General features: G+C 41.2%; 2 protein-coding genes across 16 annotated transcripts in view; one reads left to right on the top strand and one right to left on the bottom strand.

Moving 5' to 3' along the window:
- atp8b3 (ATPase phospholipid transporting 8B3) overlaps positions 1 to 17,079 on the bottom strand; it is a 43,506-nt gene extending 26,427 nt beyond the window's left edge. Inside the window, exons 1-8 of one of the 12 annotated variants that reach the window (XM_079505844.1) lie at positions 16,822 to 17,079; positions 10,608 to 10,793; positions 6,237 to 6,699; positions 5,752 to 6,067; positions 4,878 to 5,044; positions 3,650 to 3,718; positions 1,616 to 1,701; positions 1,343 to 1,456 (exon numbers count right to left, since the gene is read on the bottom strand). In XM_079505844.1, coding sequence (XP_079361970.1) covers positions 1,343 to 1,456; positions 1,616 to 1,701; positions 3,650 to 3,680 — 231 coding nt within the window. In that variant the 5' untranslated portion in view covers positions 3,681 to 3,718; positions 4,878 to 5,044; positions 5,752 to 6,067; ... (1 more) ...; positions 10,608 to 10,793; positions 16,822 to 17,079. Of the gene's footprint in view, positions 1 to 1,342; positions 1,457 to 1,615; positions 1,702 to 3,649; positions 3,719 to 4,877; positions 5,045 to 5,751; positions 6,084 to 6,236; positions 6,700 to 10,308; positions 10,363 to 10,607; positions 10,794 to 11,538; positions 11,732 to 16,821 lie in introns of those variants that run through there. The other 11 variants (XM_079505843.1, XM_079505849.1, XM_079505854.1 and 8 more) reach the window with 11 other exon arrangements.
- LOC306926515 (uncharacterized protein) lies at positions 15,157 to 19,789 on the top strand. Of its 4 annotated transcripts, none has more exons than XM_079505858.1 (3): positions 15,157 to 15,228; positions 17,090 to 17,114; positions 18,104 to 19,789. In XM_079505858.1, exon 3 carries the CDS (start codon positions 18,124 to 18,126, stop codon positions 19,207 to 19,209), a length of 1,086 nt encoding a protein of 361 aa, XP_079361984.1. In that variant the 5' UTR covers positions 15,157 to 15,228; positions 17,090 to 17,114; positions 18,104 to 18,123; the 3' UTR covers positions 19,210 to 19,789. The 4 variants fall into 4 exon arrangements, with proteins under 4 accessions (XP_079361984.1, XP_079361985.1, XP_079361983.1 ...); XM_079505859.1 differs by having other exon boundaries at positions 15,207 to 15,228; positions 17,093 to 17,114; XM_079505857.1 differs by lacking the exon at positions 15,157 to 15,228 and adding an exon at positions 16,340 to 16,898 and having other exon boundaries at positions 17,093 to 17,114.
- Positions 19,790 to 21,377: the final 1,588 nt, after the last annotated feature.

Genomic DNA, 21,377 nt, shown 5'->3' with positions numbered 1-21,377 from the left:
AGGATATACAAATTTGTATATCGTTGACAGCCTGTCAACCAATTCTCACGATGATGCAGAGTCAGAAACATACTCTGAGCTCTTTAGATACCCCAATAAAATGATAGTGTGCAGTGTGCACAGACTGGCAGACGACTGCTTGGCAAGCAGCAGCTTTGGCCGAGCCGGAAGCAGTGTAACAGCTGTCATTGCAAGACTGTCAATTATGGACAGCCTATCAACCAATTGTCGCGATGACAACCCACACCGCCCAGTCAGAAACCTATCAAGTCAGAAACCTACTTAATTATCTGACAAAGGTCACAATCATTTAAAAATATTGTTGGTCCGTCAGCCGGCTCTCATTGACGTCAATGCATTCCATCGAACTTCAGGCTCCAGTTTGCCTCCCAGGTGTGTCAATGGTGCATGCCATGACTAGAAGATGTCTGTTCCTTCTATACATAGCCTTGGTATGAGTAAGCAACTGAGTAGGTAGCCCTGCCTTGGGATGAAGTAAGAGCAAAATGCTTTTTAGGCAGGTTTATGTGGGCCAGCCAGCAATGCTCAGAATTCGCCAAATCGCCAATCAGGATGGAATATGAAAAATCGGATGGATCCGTCTTGATCGCTTGACTATAGAGATAATGTGATGGCGCTATAAAATATAAAAATCCAAGGTTTTTCCATGGCCTCTAGGGAGTGCGCATACAACGTTTTACACAGATCGGTGTAGTTATACGTAAAAACACGAATTGGCCTGTTATGGCGACACCATGGAGCTGATTTGAAAATGTTCAAGTAGCATTTCTACCTCAGCCTGGTGGGAATGTGCAAGCAAAATTTCATGGAAATTACTATGGAAATTGCTATGGAAATTGCTATGGAGATTTTCAAAACGGAGCAACTTTGGAAGCTAATCTTAGACAAGCAGGATGGAATATGAACTATCTGAAAGACCCATTTCATTAATGACTATAGAGATACTGTGTACCAATGTGCGTGATATTTGGACAAACTTCTGTAGGAATTCTGTCAGAAAATGTGTTTTGCAAAAATCGTCCTCCAGGACAGGCCCAAGTGAAAAGGTCAGGGCAGAGGTTCTGCTCTGGCATCCAGTCTCTGTGTGTGCACAGTTTCGCTGTGATCAAGCCAACAGTGCTGGAGATTAGCTGTTCACTAATCTCTCAAGAGCTCTACAACAAAAGGAGCACCGATGGGTTCCCAGATTGGTTGTTCACAGACGGACACACGGACAAACAAGGTTGAAAAACATAGTCTCTGTCATGCCTTCGGCCTGGCGGAGACAATGAGAGAGAGAGAGAGAGAGAGAGAGAGAGAGAGAGAGAGAGAGAGATCTAACCTGGATCAGCAATAAAAAGAGGTAGTAGAGGTTGGCCAAGCGCTGGAATTGTTCATATAGTGACAGCGGCACGAAGGTCAGGAAGGTGTACTTATAGCTGCGCACCACATTGTCCTGGCAACCCACGAACATGGAGGATGAAAGAGATACGAGAGGGGGAGAGGGAGGGAAACACAAGGGAGAGATGAGTGTTATCAGTTAGCCCGCTCTGGAGTGCATCAATGTGCCAACAGGTGTTAGGTTACCAGCTTTCCGTGGCCGTGAATCACTCACCGCATGTTGGCCCCAGCGGAAACACATGAAAGATTTCTTCTGTTTGTGTTTGTGGCTGTCATTGGCTCGCACCTCCCATGTGAGATCTGTCAGAGACATGTTGTCATGTTAGCCGGGCCTGGAGACACACCGTGTTTTGGTGTATCGTTTTCCACAGACTGGAGCAGACGGGCTCAACACAGTAAAGTCCTTAGTGTTGATTTAACACCGAGTGTGTACACGTGGAACCGTAAGGGTCCATTTGGTTTCATTTGTACACTTGTCAGACTTACTAATGGATAAATGAACACTTATTGTAATAGGATGACTTTGTGTTCCTTGTGTTCGTGTGTATGTGTGCGTGGCGTGCAGTGGTGTAAATTAACTAAGTACATTTACTGAAGTACTGTACTACTGTACAATTGAGGTATTTTTAAGTATCTATGTGTGTCCGAGCACAAAAATTGCGTTTGGTTGGTTTTCACAACCAAGTGTCACATACACACACACACATATTAACTGTATATGTTGATTTCAGGTGTGACAGTACAGTAGTACAGTTCAGTGACAGTACAGTAGAGGGACTCCCTGGGGGACCCCCACACGGTAACTGTCATTTCTCAACCGCCGGAATTGGCCCGGCCCCCTGGGCGTGTTCCTGGGGGTCTGGATGTTCCGGGGACCCCCACATGGTAACTCTCTCATTTCTCTACCGTTTTGGTGGCGTGTGTGTGTGTGTGTGTGTGTATGTGTGTGCGAGCGCGCGCGCATGTGCGCGTGTGCGTGCGTGCGTGCGTGCGTGTGCGCGCGTGTGCGTGTGCGCGCGTGTCTGAGTGTCTGCGACTCTGCGTGTTAAGTGTGTCTGTCTGTATACATATACTGTATCCATATTAACTATTCCTCAGAGAGTATTCTTATACCCTACCCCCCCATTCAGAGCCTCAAGAAGGCAGAAGTGACCCCAGCAGCATCTGCCAGCGTAACTCAATCCCTCCCTTAAAACAGCCATTTTCAATCTAGGTCAAAGGTGACACGTGCACTACCCAAATTTTGCACAGACAGTGCACGACTGCACGTTAATGGAGGCGACTAACAACATTTGCTCGAAAAGCGAAATTCCCTTGTACTAATAGTATGTGTGTGAGATAAACAGAAACAGGAAAACATATGTACAGTAGCCTAAGCTATTGAACCTGCCTGCTGAGGGTGAGCGATACCACATTCTTATAAAGACTGAATTCTGTCCAAGCTGTAAAGACAGCGAGTTAAAAATAGAGAGAAGACATCGCAGGGAAAACAAAGACAGGATCTAAAAACAGTGTGGCTCCCATGTCATCTCGGAAGTCATGTGGCCAATCTATGATGTAATGGGCAAGGTTTCAGCCTCGATTGAAAGTTCTAAAAAGTAAAGAAAAATAAGTGAGAAATATTCAGGGATTGACTTTGACGGTCTACTGGCAGTGTGCACAAGAAACCTGGCACCTGTCAGCGGGGAATGGTGAACATCACACCCGGAATGGTGAACATCACACCCGGTTGACTCCTTGCTGGCAGGTGAATGGTGAACATCACACCCGGTTGACTCCTTGCTGGCAGGTGAGCAAGTATAGGCGCCGCTTTAACCCATTTAGGTCCGACGTCGAAATAAAAAAAACGCTCTGAAAGAATATATATTTGTGCCGCATTTTTACGATTTTTCAAAAATAGCAGACCTACAAGCTCGTAGCGCGCCACTCGGTGGCGCGCTATGAGCTTGTAGATCTGCTATTTTTCAATAGCTAAAGTATAACATAATGCTTAGTTAACAGCAGTGACAATCGGGGGGGGAGGAATGAATTGGCATAAAGACAATAGGGGGTACCATAATTGTAGTTGGTAAGACAAATAAAAAGGTAACATAAAAAAAGTAATCTGGCACCGATTGGCTCAGTGGTTTGCGAGATTAGCTGTCCTCAGACAGACAGACAGACCCTCTTCTACATGGCTCAGCCCTTATAGGAGCCACACTGAAAAAAGAAGGATGGGGAATGAAAAAGAGATGGGACAGAGACATACCTTCATCGTTCGTAATGCGTTTTTTGAACATGGTGGTGATGACTTCAAACTCAGACTGTTGAGGTTACTCTAGAAGGTCAAGACAAAAACAAAGATGTTTGAAGCCCCTCTAATCAGGCCCACACACCTATTCCATTGTTTCCATGCTTACTTGCAGAACGCAACACAACACCAAGTTAATAGTCTCTAATCTACTCTACAAATCATTTACAAAAGACATGTTAGGGACACACTCAAGCCACACATGAGACTGGCTGACCACTGCCCTTAAAAGTTAATATGACTTGGAACTGTGGTTCTCAAAGCAATTTAGCTCAAGACCCAAATTAAACGTTTGCTCAGGACCCAAACTAGTGAAAATAGCAGATACAAGCTCACAATGCGACGCAAGCTTTTAGCTCTGCTATTTTCACTTCTTCTTAAACTTTTATTTATTTATTTTTTCATTTAATTATGAAACAGTTTTAATCTTTTGAAATATATAGATATATTTTAAATGTTTTAATGTAGGCAACATAATAGGACAAAAGGAGATATTTACTGGTGACCCATAGAAATTGGTCCGCGACCTAAAGATGGCTCCCGACCCACTGTTTGGGAAACAGGGAGTTTTAGAGGACAGTTGAAACAAATTCTTCTTATTATAAGTAAAAAGTAACCATTAGCAAACTAATGTTGGTATTCCCGTTTTTCCCGTATTTTACTGTACGTTTAATTTGATTTATTTTATGTGTCCCTACTTTCACTCTTACTGTGTTTCCATTACTGATAGCTTTACTTTGGACTAACTACTGTTAATACAGTACATGTCACTAACAAGTCCCCAGGACTATTTTTGTGTTATCCTTTTAGCCTTCATGTCCGACTGTACCTCGTGCCGTTTACATTTCTGACTAATAAAGTATTTAATGGACCACCACCGGGGAGAGCAGGTGTTCTGAATTTGTTGTAGTTATGTTTACTCTAAGGAATAGTATTTTGTTCCTATTATACGTTTGTTGAAAAGCCTCCAGGAAGACTGGCATTCCCGTGCCACCTAATGGAGATCCAAATTCCAAGTTTGTGCTAACATGTATTTGCCAAATAATAATATAATATATAATAATTCACTCCCTTTACCACTCAAAGTACAGAAAGCGAGTCACATAAAGATAAACACTATAAAAAGTAAATACATGGGGTTAATATTACATTTCCAAATGAGTACATATTTTTGAAAAGCACCTACTGTTCATGTTCATTTCTCTTTAAGCGAAATGGTGTCCTTGGATGAACAGTCAACGATGAGAAAGAATAAATCCACCCATTTGGTCCGAATGGGTGGATCTAGACGGTTACACCGTATACTGTGCAGTACAGAGCTGTATCAACCACACTCCTTTTCACGTGCCGTTCCTGGAAGAGAAGAGCATTCAGAAAATGCTCTGAAACCATTTATTTACATTATTTACTGCCCCAAAGCACTCTCTTTAAATGTCTTACACATCTTACAGATAGTCTTATTTGTTCTTATTTTGTTCATATACTGTAGGTATGTTTATGTATGTGTTATGTAACTGTTATAAGGCAGGATATAATATATATAATATAAACGGGAAGGATTGTTAATGTCAGTTGTTTTCTTTTTATTTTGTATAATGTGTCATAATCCCATATGGGATTGGCCAAAATGGTGGCATGACACGGAAATAAAAATGTCATTCATTCATTCATTCATACATACAGCATAATATATAATTGCACCTCATGTATTTTACACTGCTCATGTGTGATTATTTTTTCCATCTCTTTCCACCTTTTTGAAACAGCAATGATAATAATAATAATAATAATACATCCAATTTAAATATTGCTTGTACATTTGATGGAGCTTGTAAGACAAAACATTTCACACAGCCAAATGTACACCTGTAAATCTGTGACGTCATCATGTGACAATAAAGTTCAGCTGAGGTGAAATAAGAAACCCAAAACAAACGAGTTATGGGGTTGAAGGTCCCACACAATAACTGAAAGCACTGGGAATCCTCCAAATTGTTTCCTCTACAAACAAATTTGATGAGTCTACAGGTTTGGACAATAAGACAAATTACCGCGCTTACCTATTCCTTTTCAGCAACGTCACGAGGACAAACCGTTGATGCAGATGCTCGATCGTGTAACTTACTTACAGTACCTGTTGGGATTCCTGCCGTAGTCCTTTGACGTTAAACAACACCTGCAGCCAGGTAAACTCGGGCCATCAATGCCTGGCACCACTGACCACAGACAGGTGTGTTTTTCCAACCATTGTCTGCCTTGCCTCTCGAAGGACAACCTGTTTTCTGTCTTCTTTTTTCTGTCCCCCCCATTTTGCGCCAATGCTCCATGGCTCCGCCTCCTTTGATCCCAGGTGGAGGCTCAGAATATAGCAACACACTCCCATGAACCTCACCTGGGAGAGAGAGAGAGAGAGAGAGAGGGGGACAGAGAGAGTGAGAGAGACAGAGAGAGGGGGTGTTTACGTGGGTGAGAAAGAGACATAGTATATGTATATTCCATTGAAAGTACAGAGTAAGTAATAAAACGACACAAAACTAATGAACACATACCTATGAAGAAGTGGGCCATGACATTTTAGTCACCCCGGAAAACAGTTATCCAGTAGGTTCCTCTTTGTTACAGTATGGTAATTCTTCCAAACATAATAGCCTTGTGGAGTATTGGGTAGTAGTGGGAGTATCTGCAGAGAGGCATTTTGCGGCACTGAAAGTGTTTTGTATTTGAACCGAGCACCTCCCGACTCCAATTTACAGTTAAGTAGCAGTCTTTTCAGTCACTTTGTCTAGCTGCACAAGAGTGTTAATCACTTCTCTATGTTGTCCGATCTTTCTCTATCCACCCTCTTGTCCTAAAGGTCCCTGTGGTCACTCCAGTCTCTCGGGGCATCCCTCTGTGCTCCACATGGCTACTGGCTGCATCCATCCATCCATCCATCCATCCAGCAGGCCTATTAGTGCATGCCAAGCAGCAGGGGGTCTGTAGGGGACCTGATGCCTGCTGAGCATAGACTGTAAATAACACATCAAGAACATCATTCATCCCAGGACAGCATTATCAGCCCTCTCCACAGGGAACTACAATTTACAGTGTTTTCACAAAGGGCATCTTTGTAAATTCTACCAATAACCATTTATAACTGCTATTATTTCTAAAGTTACCGGTGGCAGTTTTCAGTCTCGTTAATCATAACGAGTTGTAACACTAGTAAGATTTGCATTCTATTGATGTTTGTTACAATATGGATGGGGGGGGGGGGGGGGGGCATAGAAAAATGCTGCAGGAAAAAAGTTGCAGCCTCAAGCCTCAATGAAAACATTTATATCAATGTTTTGACTTGCATCTTCATTACGACAAATAATGAAATGACATTGTGTCACTGGAATGTGGTTGTTATAATATAATGTATATTATGCTGTACCAAGAAAAGGAGCCCTGTCCTAGATCTCTAAATGTGTGCATTTACAGAGAAATGTGTACAGTATGTGACCAATATGAAGTGTGATTAGGGCCTTATTAGTATGTTACAAGATTATTCTAGTATTGCTTGGCTAAAAGGTTTGACATCATTTATATTAAAATGAAAACGAAGCCATTTGGTATAATCAAGGAACAGATGTTTAAAAAGCCATTATTAAATGGTTGGAGAGTATCAACAATTTATGTATAGAACAAATGTGTGTCCATTTTAAGCTTTCAGCCTTTTCCATGTTGTTTCACCTAAAATGACCATTCAATTTCTAGTAAATGTGTACATTTGCCAAAGCTTTGTAATTTTTTATGAATCCAATGCCACCTGGTGGAGGAAAACATACACTACAAGTTAATAATTACACCAAGGTCAAAAGGATTTCAACAAAAGGCTGTTCAGTGAATCTACAAACACTCTCAATGTCAGTTACATTTTCACCATTTGTGGTTTAATTTCACTTTGTCTTGCTTTTTTCTCCTTTACCATTGTAAGCGAGAGCATCCCCACAAAGGCCCCATTTCAACACCTGGATGTGTCTGCATCAAACTCAGTATTTGCACGTTTGTGTGTGTGGTTGTCCGTGTGTGTCCGCGCGCGCGCTCGCGTGCGTGTGTGTGTGTGTGTGTGTGTGCATATCTAGAGCAATCTCTCCTATCTATTTTTACAGCTGGGCTGTCTGTGCAGCAGTGGTTAGTGAGATGTGGCGTTGCGTTGGGGGATCTTAGACCTCTGCATACAATGCAAGCCTATGCGGAAGGCCAGGTTTTTCCCACCACAGTTTAACTGTAGCCCAGCACGGTTGCCAACCCTCACAGCCACCAACGCTCTGAAACAAAGACTCTTGGTGCTTGTGTTTATTGTCAGTTGCAAACCTCTATTTTTTTGTCTGCATATGTACATTCATCTAAGTCAGAAGAGTTAAAAAGGTGCTCTCAGATTTAGATTAGGACTGAGGAATTTGCACAGCATTGTGCTGATTTTTCCTTTTTTGTAAAACAGAAACATTGAAAATGGTCCAACTGAGAAATGGAGCAAAAACAAAACCTGTAATTGTCACAAATGCATGAAAATTGCTTTGATTATGAAAATAGACATTTTATATTTCAAAGGTAAAATATGAATGTGGAAAACAGACTTCCATCAGTCAAATTATTCAAATACTGCCCATCTGCTGTGACAGTGTATGTGTGCGCAAACATTTATAAATAAAGTATCTACTGTATGTGAAACAAGTGGACTTAAAGGAGAATTCCATGCTAGAAGGCTTTCTTACCTTTATTTGTAGTTGTTACGTCCCCACCAAAGAGGTCCAGGTGTTATTTTGTGCAAAACCTCCTTATTGGCTATTTCCCCTACCATAAGCCCTAAATTAATTGAATGGGAATTGAATGGGGCTATGGGGTGTTGTGCTAATTCGCTTATTTCCATCGCTCAAAATTATTATTTTGTATATATATCATCTCTTCATAATGTAAATAATATCCCAAGCGGCACACTTTACTACTTATTTCGATGGAAATAAGCGAATTAGCATAACACCCCAAAGCCCCATTCAATTCCCATTCAATGCAATGCAATTCATTGAGGGCTTATGGTAGGTGAAATAGCCAATAATGAGTTTTTGCACAAAAGAACACCTGGACCTCTTTGGTGGGGACGTAACAACTACAAAGAAAGGTAAGAAAGCATTCTAGCATGGAATTCTCCTTTAAGGGGGTCAAGTACATGAGGGCCAGGTTAAAGAATGCTGCAGGGGAGTAAACACACACACCCACGGTACACATTACACAATAAAAGTAACCACAAATGGATAAATAAAGTAAAAGTTAATTTATCCATTTGAAACTCAGAATGCACCAAATAACAAAATGTGCCTGTCACATTGTGCATTGTCATGCTGCATTCACAGTGGCAGTGACAAAGCAACAGGCTACAAGAGATGTTACGTGGAAGTCGGTGACATGAAGCTACAAACTGACACCCAGCACAGGTTTCAAAGTGTTTCAATGACGCAGTGAAGCGGGAGCGTCAAACACTCATGTTTTTGTTTCACCATTTCCACTCCACTTCTCATTCACCACAATTCCTATACTGTTACGTAAAAGAAAGAAAAACAAATTCTTGCTGTTAACCAGTTCCCTATGCTATTCAACCCTACCCTTTTCATTTACAGTGGCCTCAGTTACATGCACAAAATGTATTCAGAATGGATGAATTCATTCCGGACAGAGATTCATACCCAACTGTACATGGAACCTGAATACAAGTATTCCTATTCCTCAATTGTTTACATGACCAAAGCATTCATTCGGAATATAACTTTGGACTAGAGAGATGGCCAACCCATAACCGTTATCCCTTAAGACATGAATAACCGACAAACACTAACGGCTATTATCTGATAAAATAAAATAACAATATATTTTGAAACGCAGTCCCTACAACCATACCAAAACAACCCAGAAATAAAAAACACAGCATCCATACACCCATACACTGCAATTGGCAATGGCACTGTAATTCGCCGATGGGTTTGTAAATAGAAAAATACAAATACACCCGTTTTTCCCCCCCATAATAAAATGTGCTAATGGGTAAATAGCGCATTTCTGCGCACATAAAATGTCTCCAAATGGCCATCCCTGCTTGGACATGGGCATAAAGCACTATAGTCTACTAAGGGCAGACATGTGTAAAATAATACATGTATTCCAAACTTCCAGTAGCATTCGGAATAAAGTGTTTATATGGTGATCTATACCGATTCAAACGGTATATACCACCCATCCAGACCGGAATGAAAATTCATTCGGAATGGGATATTCTATTCCAATTGAGGTGTTTACATGAGCATTTTTATTCTGATGACTGGAATGAATCCATTCATTCCGAATGAAGTTCTGCATGTAAATGGGGCCAGTGTGGATTAAGCAATACGTCAATGGTAACTTGGCATCAATGCAGCTGACCACGATTGGTCGTTATGTCAGCTTTTTTCCCTGCTGGAGTGAATGAAGCGAATTAATCACAGGTTCAATAATTACCTGCACCAGGAAGGCCATTTTAGGTGCCATGGAGAGAGCTGAAATAGCTGGTTTGTGGATCAAAAGGAAACATGATAACTGGACAAGATATGGGGCCTGGTCACCTGGGAGAGGGTGTCTGACATTTCACGTTAAGAAACCCACAGATTTGTTCACAGATGTGGCCAAATGTAGTCAGCAGGAGATCTATCACAATAAAACAAATGGGGACAATAAGAATGAAACTTGTGGAGTGCACAGAAGTACTGATGTTATGCTTTGAACAGCATCATGAAACTTCATTCATGAATCATTTGGGTCAGGAGCAAAAGGGGACCCCAGGACTGCGATCACATCCAACAATACTCTTCTTCATTTCTACTCATTTAAAAAGTATTCATACAACGAAGATTGTCACTTATACCTGTGTCAAGGGGGTTGTTCTCTCCTTCATCTGTGACCACCATATATCTCGAACATATCTTGCTGGGGCAGAAGTGGCACAGGAGGTAGAGAGGCCCTCTGGTAAACGGAAAGATCGGCAGATTGATCCTCGACTCCTCCAGGCTTCCTGTTGAAGACAGTGTCCCTGAGCGAGACACTCCGGGTACTGTTAAAAAGCATGGGTAAATGCAGACAATGAATTCCCGGTCTGTGCAAATTAAATGTACTTGTCAAATTCCAACAACAACTAAAGGGGGCACAATTGTTAATATTTAAAGTAATAACTGGGGCCCGAGCAGCTGGCGTAGCAGTCCGGCCATCTGGGCTGCTAATGCCAGCGTGTCACGGGTTTGAATCCTGCGTGTCACTCCCCATCTCTCCCCATTTCCTGTCAGTCTACTCTACTGTAGAGTATACTATCAAATAAAGGCAGGAAAAACACAAATGTATATCTTAAAAAAAAATAATGACTCGAATGCCATGAAATTTGCATTACACCTTCATGTTCCCAAGAGGAAGAAACGTATCGATGTTGGCCCCATTACCTTAGACATTATATTACCCTAGAGTCTAGTGCCATCCCATCAGGCCAAACTTTCAAATGAGCCAATTAGGGAGAGTGTTAAGCCCTATTCATAGTGCAGATTTAGGTGAAGAGGTGGTCGCCTCATCACCGAAAGCTGGACTATTAATAGGCCTTAGCAGGTCATGCACTATACTATATATATTCAAAAGATGGTCTGAGGAGATGAAAATCAGAGAACAAAACCAAAAAACTGGTCAGGATGTTGAAGTTGCTGTGTGTGCACTTGAACAAAATGGACTCAGGTACTTTGATGTGTGCAGCAGCCTACTGAAGATGTTCTACCAGTTTGCTTTTAGCACACTGTTCTTTACTGTGACATGCTTACCAACAGCCGGTCCTCAGCTGGACCGGAGGCAGAGAGGACAAGGGACAATCACTGGACAACTCCTCCCATCCCCTCTATGACAAGCTATATGGCAAGAGGCTCGTTCCCCACAGATGAAAACTTGAGGTTCAGGCATTCCTTTGTGCCAACAGCCATCAGATTGTACAATGGTGCCTCTGTCGCTGCACTAGAGCTAGATACAGGTTGGTCAGGGCACCTGTTCAGCAGGGCGCGAACTGTAAAGGATACGGTTTTCCTCCGCCTGTGTTATGCCCTCCCGGTCAAACTCTTCACTAGGTGCGGTTCCATTAAGCCTTTGCGAAAAAAGGAAGCGTATGTTCATTAAGTCGAAAAAAGAAAAGCGAATTGTCGGTGTTTCCATTAAACTGATAAAATGCGCATATGCAATAAGTTCATGAAATGTGCAGTAGGTTGCACTGTTTTGCCAGTTAAGTGAGGCTCATGTAAAGTAGTCCTAATCGATGTTCACACCATTGATTTGATGCGCTGTATGTATGCTGTATGCTGTATGTATCTCAGTTTAACGGACGGGACCCCATATACTGCGCTGTAATCTGATCCCTGGTCAGCGGCTGACCGACCGTCTGCTGCTTTCACAGTATTGACGACACCTACAGTCAAAGAACGTACAAAGAACGATTTGTTGTGTAATGCTTGTCTTAATATATTCGGGGCACATGTAGCCTATATGTCACGGGACTCGATTGGAGCATACTGGTCGTTTATACTGTAAATTGATTGATTGCAGCTGCAAACAGTTGTGAATAACTTGTTTCATCGGCTATATAGCCTATAGCCTACACGTTTAGGTTCACTCCACTGCACCGTTCACTCCACTGCCTCCCCATCGTTGTTTTATTTTATTTCCCAACTGTTCAAAAGCGATATAATGCGAGTTCAATGCTTTCTAATTAAAAACCTTTTCCGCAAGTGTTTCCATACACTATTTGCGCATTTCCCTTTTTTCGAAAAAGCCTAAATCCGCAACCTCCAAGCGAAAAAGTGTTTTTGCGAAAAATGGAGACTTATTCGCATGTTGATGTGTTTCCATCCAGGAGATTTTGCGCAAGAGCCTTAATGCGCAAAGAAACGGCTTTATGGAAACGCACCTAGTGTCAGGTGGAAAATAGAAAAAAGGATTAAGAAAAACTAAAACTGTTCTAGTGTATGTTACACATGAGTGTGATGACTCTGAAATTGTAGGATCTCCTCCTCTCTACACAGATTATCCTCATCCATTACTGTGAGACAGGCCTATACACTGCAGGCTCGGTACAGGCAGGGCCTCACATGGGGCTTACTGATGCTGCTGTGACCGTAAGCTTAGATCAGACTACAGCAGTCACACTACAGCTGACAGGCGAGGTAATACTCTGAGCTCACCGATGGCTCAACCTCCTGTGAAAAGTGGTTAACAGCTGAGCTCATGGCCTCGAGCAATGATGAACTTTTATAGAACCTGTGTAACGATCCGGGGCATAGTCGGATATACGGTATGTCCAATTACTATGGATCATCTGTGTCTGTTGTTTCTGTGTGTGGTGATTGTGAAACCGGAAGCTTACGGTCATTGAGCTTTATACCGTATTGCATGGCCAAGTTTACAGGTCTCAAAATCACACATTTAGAGCATAAACAAATGCAAACAAACAATATTCTGCTTCCCATATATACATAAAAGCATCCCAGTTCTTAGTTTGGAGAAAGTGAAATGCCTGCATTCATGCTATATTACCGTCAATGTAGATTCTCTAGCGTCATAGAAAATAGGTCACCAATACCAGTCTAATGTGAAAGCAGTGACAACAATGGCAGTGTGTGATATAGTTGGGGGAAGAAAGAACGACGACAAATGTTGGCGACAATGAAGTTACACCATTGGTTGGCCATTGAGTGTCGGAGTTTCCCAATTAACCGTTGCTTTTTCAAAATGACTCAGCACTTCTATTACTGTATATCATCAGCCAAGTTAATAATCTTTGACGAAGGTATAGCATATTTCATTAATTCTTTTACAACCAATAAAGGTCAAAGTTAGTGTTTTATTTCATAAAGCTCACTTCTTTCCATGAATAATAATACCAGCTCTACCCATAATCCTTGCCAATCTTTGGTCAATCACGAGGACACAAAACTGGTATTCAGTCACACGCTGTGGCAGCAGCCCAAGTTCAAGTTGTCATTTTTGTCATCCTAAAGATCTTTAGTGTTTCTCGTTAGAAAGTAGGCTAGGAAAGTAGGCTGCCTGTTGGGAAGGATGCCCATTGGGAACAATGGGCATCCTAAAGAGAAAATGTTTGGAATTTGTGCTTTCATGTGGTGTCAGATTTATCGTCCATGGGCGTTTCCCACCAGAATGTGTCACATTAACACATTTTGTCAACTGGTCAATCAGGGTTCAAACCGTCGCTTTCAGAGACAGTTATGGGGATATCAATGAGTTCCAAAATAAAATTAAGTACATTTTATAGTATTTGCACAACACATTACATAAATTTACATACGTAAATTCAGAGTTGCTTCACCTAATCCATGATAATCATTTATGACCCCATAACCCACCTCCACTTTTCTGTTTGGATGTATGGGCTGTCAAGGCCAGAAAGTAGTTTTTTGCCACTCAGTAAGCATTCCCGCATAACTTCCGGGTATGCTGATGATGTCACACGCATACCCTCTATCTATACAACCCAAGGTTCTACCAAAGTTCAATATTGCAAGAAGAGGCAGCCTCCAGATTTCAAACAAACTAATATCATATGTCCCCCAAAAGATGCACAGTTTAATGATAGAAGAGTACTGTATCTGTAAAATAACAGAGTAGAATACTGCATTATTGCATGATGAAATATGTGCATACAACCAGCACTGATTTTAGTATTTAGGTATTCCAATTGAAGTGTTAAGTGGACTAATTTAATGTAGTGACAGAGGACAGTGGCTTGCCTCTTTAAAAGTAGATCTTGGTTTTGGGGGAAGGAGTGTAATTCTGAGAGGGAGGTTGAACTGTGGGAGATATGGATTGGCATAACAATGTTTATGGTAACAAAATCTTCACGGTACACCCGACTATGAGTTACCTGTTGATCACAGTTTTATAAATTGTGTGGGTGATTTTTTTTCTTTTAAACTTTTTTTTCTTTTTTTCACAGAAGCATTATTTAAATACTGAAGTTGAGAAATAATAAGTGGTGGCATTAACAGCTTCTCTTAATAAACCCCACAAGTATAACGTACAAGAATAAATACATTGAATTGTCACCCCAAAGAAAAAGGACAACAGAAAACAAAACAAACAAACCTTAAATACAGGATCAATAAAAGTTGAAAAATAAAAGGCAGACAACAACAGACAAAACAACAGTACACAACATCCTACAAACAATTATAAGTACATGATACATCCATAATCTGCATTACATCACAGCAATCCAATCACAGTATACTTTTAAATCAAAAGTCCAGCAGACCTCACACATCCTCAAGCAGAGACTGATTCAATTTCTGAATGAATTGAAAGAAAGGACCCCATATCCTCCCAAACTTATCGGAAAGAACCGTGTGGGTGATTTAAACCACAGTAGGCCTGTGAATAAACTGTGACCTGGTTCTCGAGGAGAAACCTAGTCCTTTGACACAGGTGAGCGAGGAAGGCCCACACAACTACATGTAAGCAGCAGCTCTTCTTTGGGTTAGGGCTGCAGGGGTTGACATTACGGTTAAGTGGCCCAGAGGGCCAAAGCATTCTTTGTGAGGTGAGCGCACGCCACTTGCAGGAGTGACAGCAGTGAACTACAGGCATGGAGCTGCCTTTCAACTATGAAACATAGAGCCCGACTGTGAAACATTGAGGATGTGTAACATAATTAACGAGACAATTGCACAGATAGTCAAAATTCTACTAATGTTATCACAGGAATATTGTGATAACATTAGTATGCATTTAGTGTTTGATGTGTTGCACCCAATGTGTTGCACTGTTGATGCTGATTTTTAAGGCAATATTTTAACAGGCCAAGCGGGCAAGTGAGTTGGCACCGAGGGGCATTTATAATGTCAAGCATTGGATAATAAACGTACATGGCAGAAACAACAAAGGGTTTGCATGAAAATGGTCATGTAAGACAGTGGTCAGTCAGTCAGACCGACTCCACTCCAGACCGACTTAAAAGTATACAGCACAATATACACATTTCTTGACCAAAAGCATCCATATTGACAACATGTCCTTGTAAAACCTACATTTTACATTGGATGATACATATACCGGTATGATAAACACAGAGGAACATCATCTCACAACAAGTATCAACCAGGATGTGGTGTTGTGAGACAATAAGAAACTGTCTGAGGTAGGCTAACACTTATAGGCCCACCATTATGCACCACAAAGACTTCATGACAATGAGTCATCCTCAGGAAAATAGGACAGTCTTTAGTTTCTAGCTACAGCAAGGCAGCATAAACTCTGAAAACTCATGCACTAGAGATTATTAACTTATTAAAGTGTAACTTGTGTCAAGTGGTGAAAGCTTTATGGATTTTGGTGATGAGAATTAAACATCAATAGCAACATGCTTAATCACAAAATGCCATTATGTCAAGTTGTCAACTTCATTGAAACTTAATTTCAAGTTTTGGATGTGCCCCCTGCATGGGTAGCCTTTATGAAATCAGGGGGAATCTGAATCATCAGGGGAATGTGAGGTTGTAGTTTTGTCAGCTCATCGTGAGTCAGTGTTGGAGGCTTACAAGTCACAATGGTGTTTGCTTTTGTGGTTTAGTCAGAAAAGGGAAAGATTCGTAGAATTTCGTACTGGCTATAGGCCTACACGAACAGCATTATCTGGGAAACCCCGACCGTCCGACACGACACTTCACTCATCTCGAACTCACCGAGAACAATCAAGCCTGAGTGGATGCACATTGGCTAAATTGATCAAATTTTGTGTAAACGTCTCTGAGCCAACTGATATAGACTTGGCCAGGTCCATGGTTTAAAAAGCGTAGACCTATAAACAGATACTGTATTGCACTGGTTTCTTAATTCAAGTTATTTGTATAGTAGGCCTAGATACGCATTACGCACAAACATGCCTTTTGCCTTCACACCAGTCAGATCATACTGAACTTGAATGAACTGTCTTCAGACAGTAGTAGCCACAATCGAGGTGCATGCAGTCAGGGAAGGCTAACCAGCAAAGTAGGGCTAACGTTACTGCAACTAGGACAGTTAACCAAATCGACTCATTTCAATATCACCTGTTGGTTTTTACTCGTTACCGCATTCTTGACTTGGCCTTCCGCTTTCCAAGGGAAAGGCGCAGCACCGTGCCCGAGTAAGTTTCCATGAGGTTCCTTGCCGCAGCCAGCGCAGAGCGCACCATGACATTGATTGGATTGGCTACATGCAAATACAAGGCTTCTTTGCAGAACATTGATTTCTTGGTGTATTTGAGATAGGCTACTTTGCATTCTGACTTTCTCTCTTTGCTCTATTATTTATGAACCGCCTTTCTTCTCTCATCAGCAGCACCGTTCATCGTGATTGACAGGTAAGAATGGCCTGAATCAAATTGATTGCTGCTTCACATTTTCAAGCAACCAAATCTCTTTAAAGAAATATAACATTCCCTGTCATCCCACTAATGAAATGTTAAGTTAGTTAGTCTATATTGAAATGTATATTGTTGCTTTTTGTCATATAGGAGGTTAAAGGGAAAAATATATATTTTAGAAATCCACAAGCCTCCTAATTTAAAAATGAAATAAACGTATTATTGACCGGACAATTTAAAAGTAATAATTAAAATATGAAATAGATTTCTACAAGAATTCCCATTTAATAATAAAAAAACAAGCTCCTATGTTCCCCAAAACAAGCTCCATTAGCCTATAACAAAAGTCTTCTTGCATATTGAGTTATGGTGTGCTGGTGTTGGAGGTGAAGGTGTTAAGATGATGATGATAATAATAATAATAATAATAATAATAATAATAATAATAATAATAACTCTTCCAATGTCAAAATAGAATTATTATTGAATTAATATAGGTTGTATGTCTTATGACACTTCATACACATTTAAGACACAGCTAAAGGTGAGGTGGTTTTCTGTTAAAGAGTTTACAAGGGTATGTGTTCAATGTGTTTAAAAAATGAAATATTGCATATATTGTCATATAGTCTGATTTGGGTTGTATAGTCTTAACCAAATCTAATTATTTTAATCAGTGAGATGTTTAAAGTAGCCTATATTAATTTACTCACGGGTAGGCTTACTCATACTTTGAGCATAGGTCTTTTCTTTTTACACTTTACTCCATTACATCTCAGAAGCAAATATTGTACATTTTACTCCTCTACAATTATTAGAAAAACACACACGCACGCACGCACGCACGCACACACACACACACACACACACACACACACACACACACACACACACACACACACACACACACACACACACACACACACACACACAACTTACATTTGAACGCCATCATCCATAATAATATGTCCTTATCTTCCCTGTAGTCTGCAGCCAGTGGTACAGTATGTCAACACCAGGGAGCAGACGGAACCATGAGCAGGGACTTCTGGGCCAGCCCTCCTTGTCAGTTGAGAGCAGTGCTACCGAGGAGGAGGAGATGGAGCCTGGGCCTGGACTCCTACCCCCCCCTGTGCGGTATTCTCTGTTGGCACTGCGGGCCTGCCGCAGTCGCCTGCCACCCAGTGTGCGCAGCAAGAGGGAGATGACCCCTGCCGAGATGAAGGACGCCACCTACTGGGACAAGCGTCAGAAGAACAACAAAGCCGCCAAGCGGTCAAGAGAGAAGCGGAGACTGAAAGACCTGATGCAGGAAAGTCAGCTGTCGACTCTGAGTGAAGAAAATGCCCAGCTGAGGGTGGAGATGCTCACGCTGCAGTGCCGCAACGTGGGGAGAGGTACCAGCAGATCAGCCGCTAACATTGCAACCTCCCCAGCTTCTATAGCCTCCACCCTGGCCTTATCACCCAGGCCAGTTCTTCTACACTCCCCCACACCTGTCTTCTTTCCACCAGGTCTGTGGGGCAACAACTGGTGTAGTCCAGCCTCTTTCCTGAGAGGCCAGCATGGCGAAATAATGAGTCAAACTTTGGGGTCCACAGTCTCCTTAGCCCCAGCAGAAGGTTGTTTTGGGGATTTCGATTCAATCAGTCCTCAGATCAGCTTTGCTTCAGGTCAACAAAGCTCCCTGCAGATAATGCCGCCGATCTTCTCCTCGTCATCTCTCCTCTCTCCGCGGGGTGCCTTGGAGATTGCGAGATCAACCGAGGCAGAGATGGCTACACGCCGGCAGGTCCCCTCCAGCAACGACCGTTCAAGCAACACCCATGCATCTTCCCCTTCTGCCTCTTCCACCCGAGCCTTTCTACCTACACCCACCTTTCTCCGCCCTGCCGCCACCCTGCCTATCGCCCCACAACCACCTCAAGGTTGGCTGATGCCCCGGCTGAGTCATCCAGCAGTGCAAGGCAATCTTCTTTTACCCTGGAGGTCTCCATGTCTGGGTTCAACAGCGCTCTACTCCAGCCTTCCTTTCTACATGTCCATGGAGGAGATACAGAACCAGGGGCAGTGTCTGGGTCAGCTGACATGAGACATGTTGAAGGATATTTGGCAGTGGTGGGAAAAAGTACTCCAAATTCTTTAATTAAGTAAAAGTATCAATACTGCAATATAGAAATACTCTGCTACAAGTAAAAGTCTGGAATTCAAAATGTACTTGAGTAAAAGTACAAAAGTATTGGATCAAAAAGTACTTACTGTAATGTACCAAAAAAGTTTTCACATAAATGTAGTGCCTAGTGGAGTAAAAGTACAAATATGTGCATCCAAGATGTAGTGGAATTCAAGTAAAAGTATTGGAAATGATTATAAAATACCTAAAAAAATTACTTACTGAATTTTGGTTAACTGAAACACAAGTAACAGGGAACACAAATATACACAGCGTGACGATAGGATTACTCTTTAAAGAGGAAAACCCTGAATGCATCTTTGAAGATCATAATCACATTAATATTTGCATATGGAGATAACCACAAATGAGGATTTGTATTAGGCTACTTTGTTTGTGTGTGTGTTTGACTATCAGACAGTACATTGTGTGCATTATACAAATGGAATACATTTGTATTTTACATTTGTGTAGCCTACAATAAAATCATGCAAGGCCAGATCTGAGTTTCTCACTTTTAGTATTCAAATGTTTAACTATAGTATAGCCACTGTAGGGTAATCACACTGCAATTTATAAATATTTTAAACCTGGTGAGTAGACCAACGGACTTTCTGTGGTGAAGTGAAAAACAGTGGCTACTAATGAAATGAAAGTGCATGCCTGTGCCTTAAGTTGGCAATCCCCTTGAATTCCCATCACGTAATTTCACTCACCATAGATTTATTTTAATGGATAAATGTAGGTTAGTCCAACATTATATTATTTATCTCAGAAAATCATTTTTTGTTGTAAAGCATGCCAGTTGGGATCAAGTCTGCACCTATACCATAAAGCCACTTCATTAATCATTTGAAATTACCGGTACAAACATTTATGGAGTTTTAATTTGGAAAGTGAGATATTTATGTTCCTGAATTTAATTTCTATGCTGCATAATTTAAGATGCACAATTAATAGCTGGGAGATAAGCTTAGAAGATTGAAAGTAAGGCATGTGTGGCTATTTTGACAGCCAGGTATGGGTATCTTAGTAGTGTTGCAAATCTTGTAGACCAGGCTCATTGAAAGTTGCTGTAACAACTAAAGCCATTCCAACCTATCAAAATGAGCGGGGTGAGGTGGGCTCTGGGGGTTAATTATGCCAAGTATAGTAGCCTGACCAGTTTGTTTTGGGATGTCTGGAGCCTTGTTTTAAAGGCATTTGATGTGCTGTGGTACCATGGGGTGTATACATAGTCGAAGAAACCTTGTATGAGGAGATCCTGTAGGGCATAGGCCTACAGGAATCTTGTACTTTGGTTGACCTTTTTGATTATATTGCTAGCCATTTTATCACATGAAAGACAACATTTAATGAATGCACTCTGACTCACACACGAGTACAGCTAAACGAAAGAACTATCTATTGACCTAGATCACGTTCAAGGTCAAGTGTTTCAATACTAAAGAAGCTAGGCAAAAGCTTTTAATGTTCAGTCATCATTTAGGTATTTAAAAAAAATCTCTTTGATTCGTGCTATATCATACTGGCTCTAGTGAAACTTGAGATATATGCACAATATCGACAGAAATCACAAATTGGTGTAGGACAGTACTATCTATTGAGGTGATCGAGCTTGCAGCCCCCTGCTAACTATATAGCAACACATTAATCTGTGTGACCCCATGAGGCTCACAGAAACATTTGGCAAAAACAGAAAATTATTTCAACCTTTGGTTTATTTTCTTAGGCCGTTCAATAACAGTAACAGCTATTCTCAAGTCATTCAAGTCAGAATTGTATTGAATAAGTCTAAGAGTAAGACATTTAATTATTTTCTATTGAAAAGAGAAACGTCCATTAAAAAGTAGGACCGTCACTTGCATGTTCTTCAAGTACTCAACAGAGGGCGCTACAACATAAAGAGTGGACATGGTAGCAGGCTGAACTGACTACAGATGTTTTCCCTTCCAAGCTGCTCTACCCCATCAATGTTTAAATGACAGCCCTAACTGTAGGCTTTAAACAATTCAAAGTTGTGGAACAGAAAGTAGTAGTAAAAGACAAAAAAACAAAACAAAAAGTTAAGCAAATAAATTACAAGC

This window comes from Electrona antarctica, assembly GCF_951216825.1.
Source record: "Electrona antarctica genome assembly, chromosome: 7".
Taxonomy (NCBI): Eukaryota; Metazoa; Chordata; class Actinopteri; order Myctophiformes; family Myctophidae; genus Electrona; species Electrona antarctica.
Note: the sequence above shows the minus strand (reverse complement) of the source record. Positions and strands in the feature narration are given on the sequence as shown.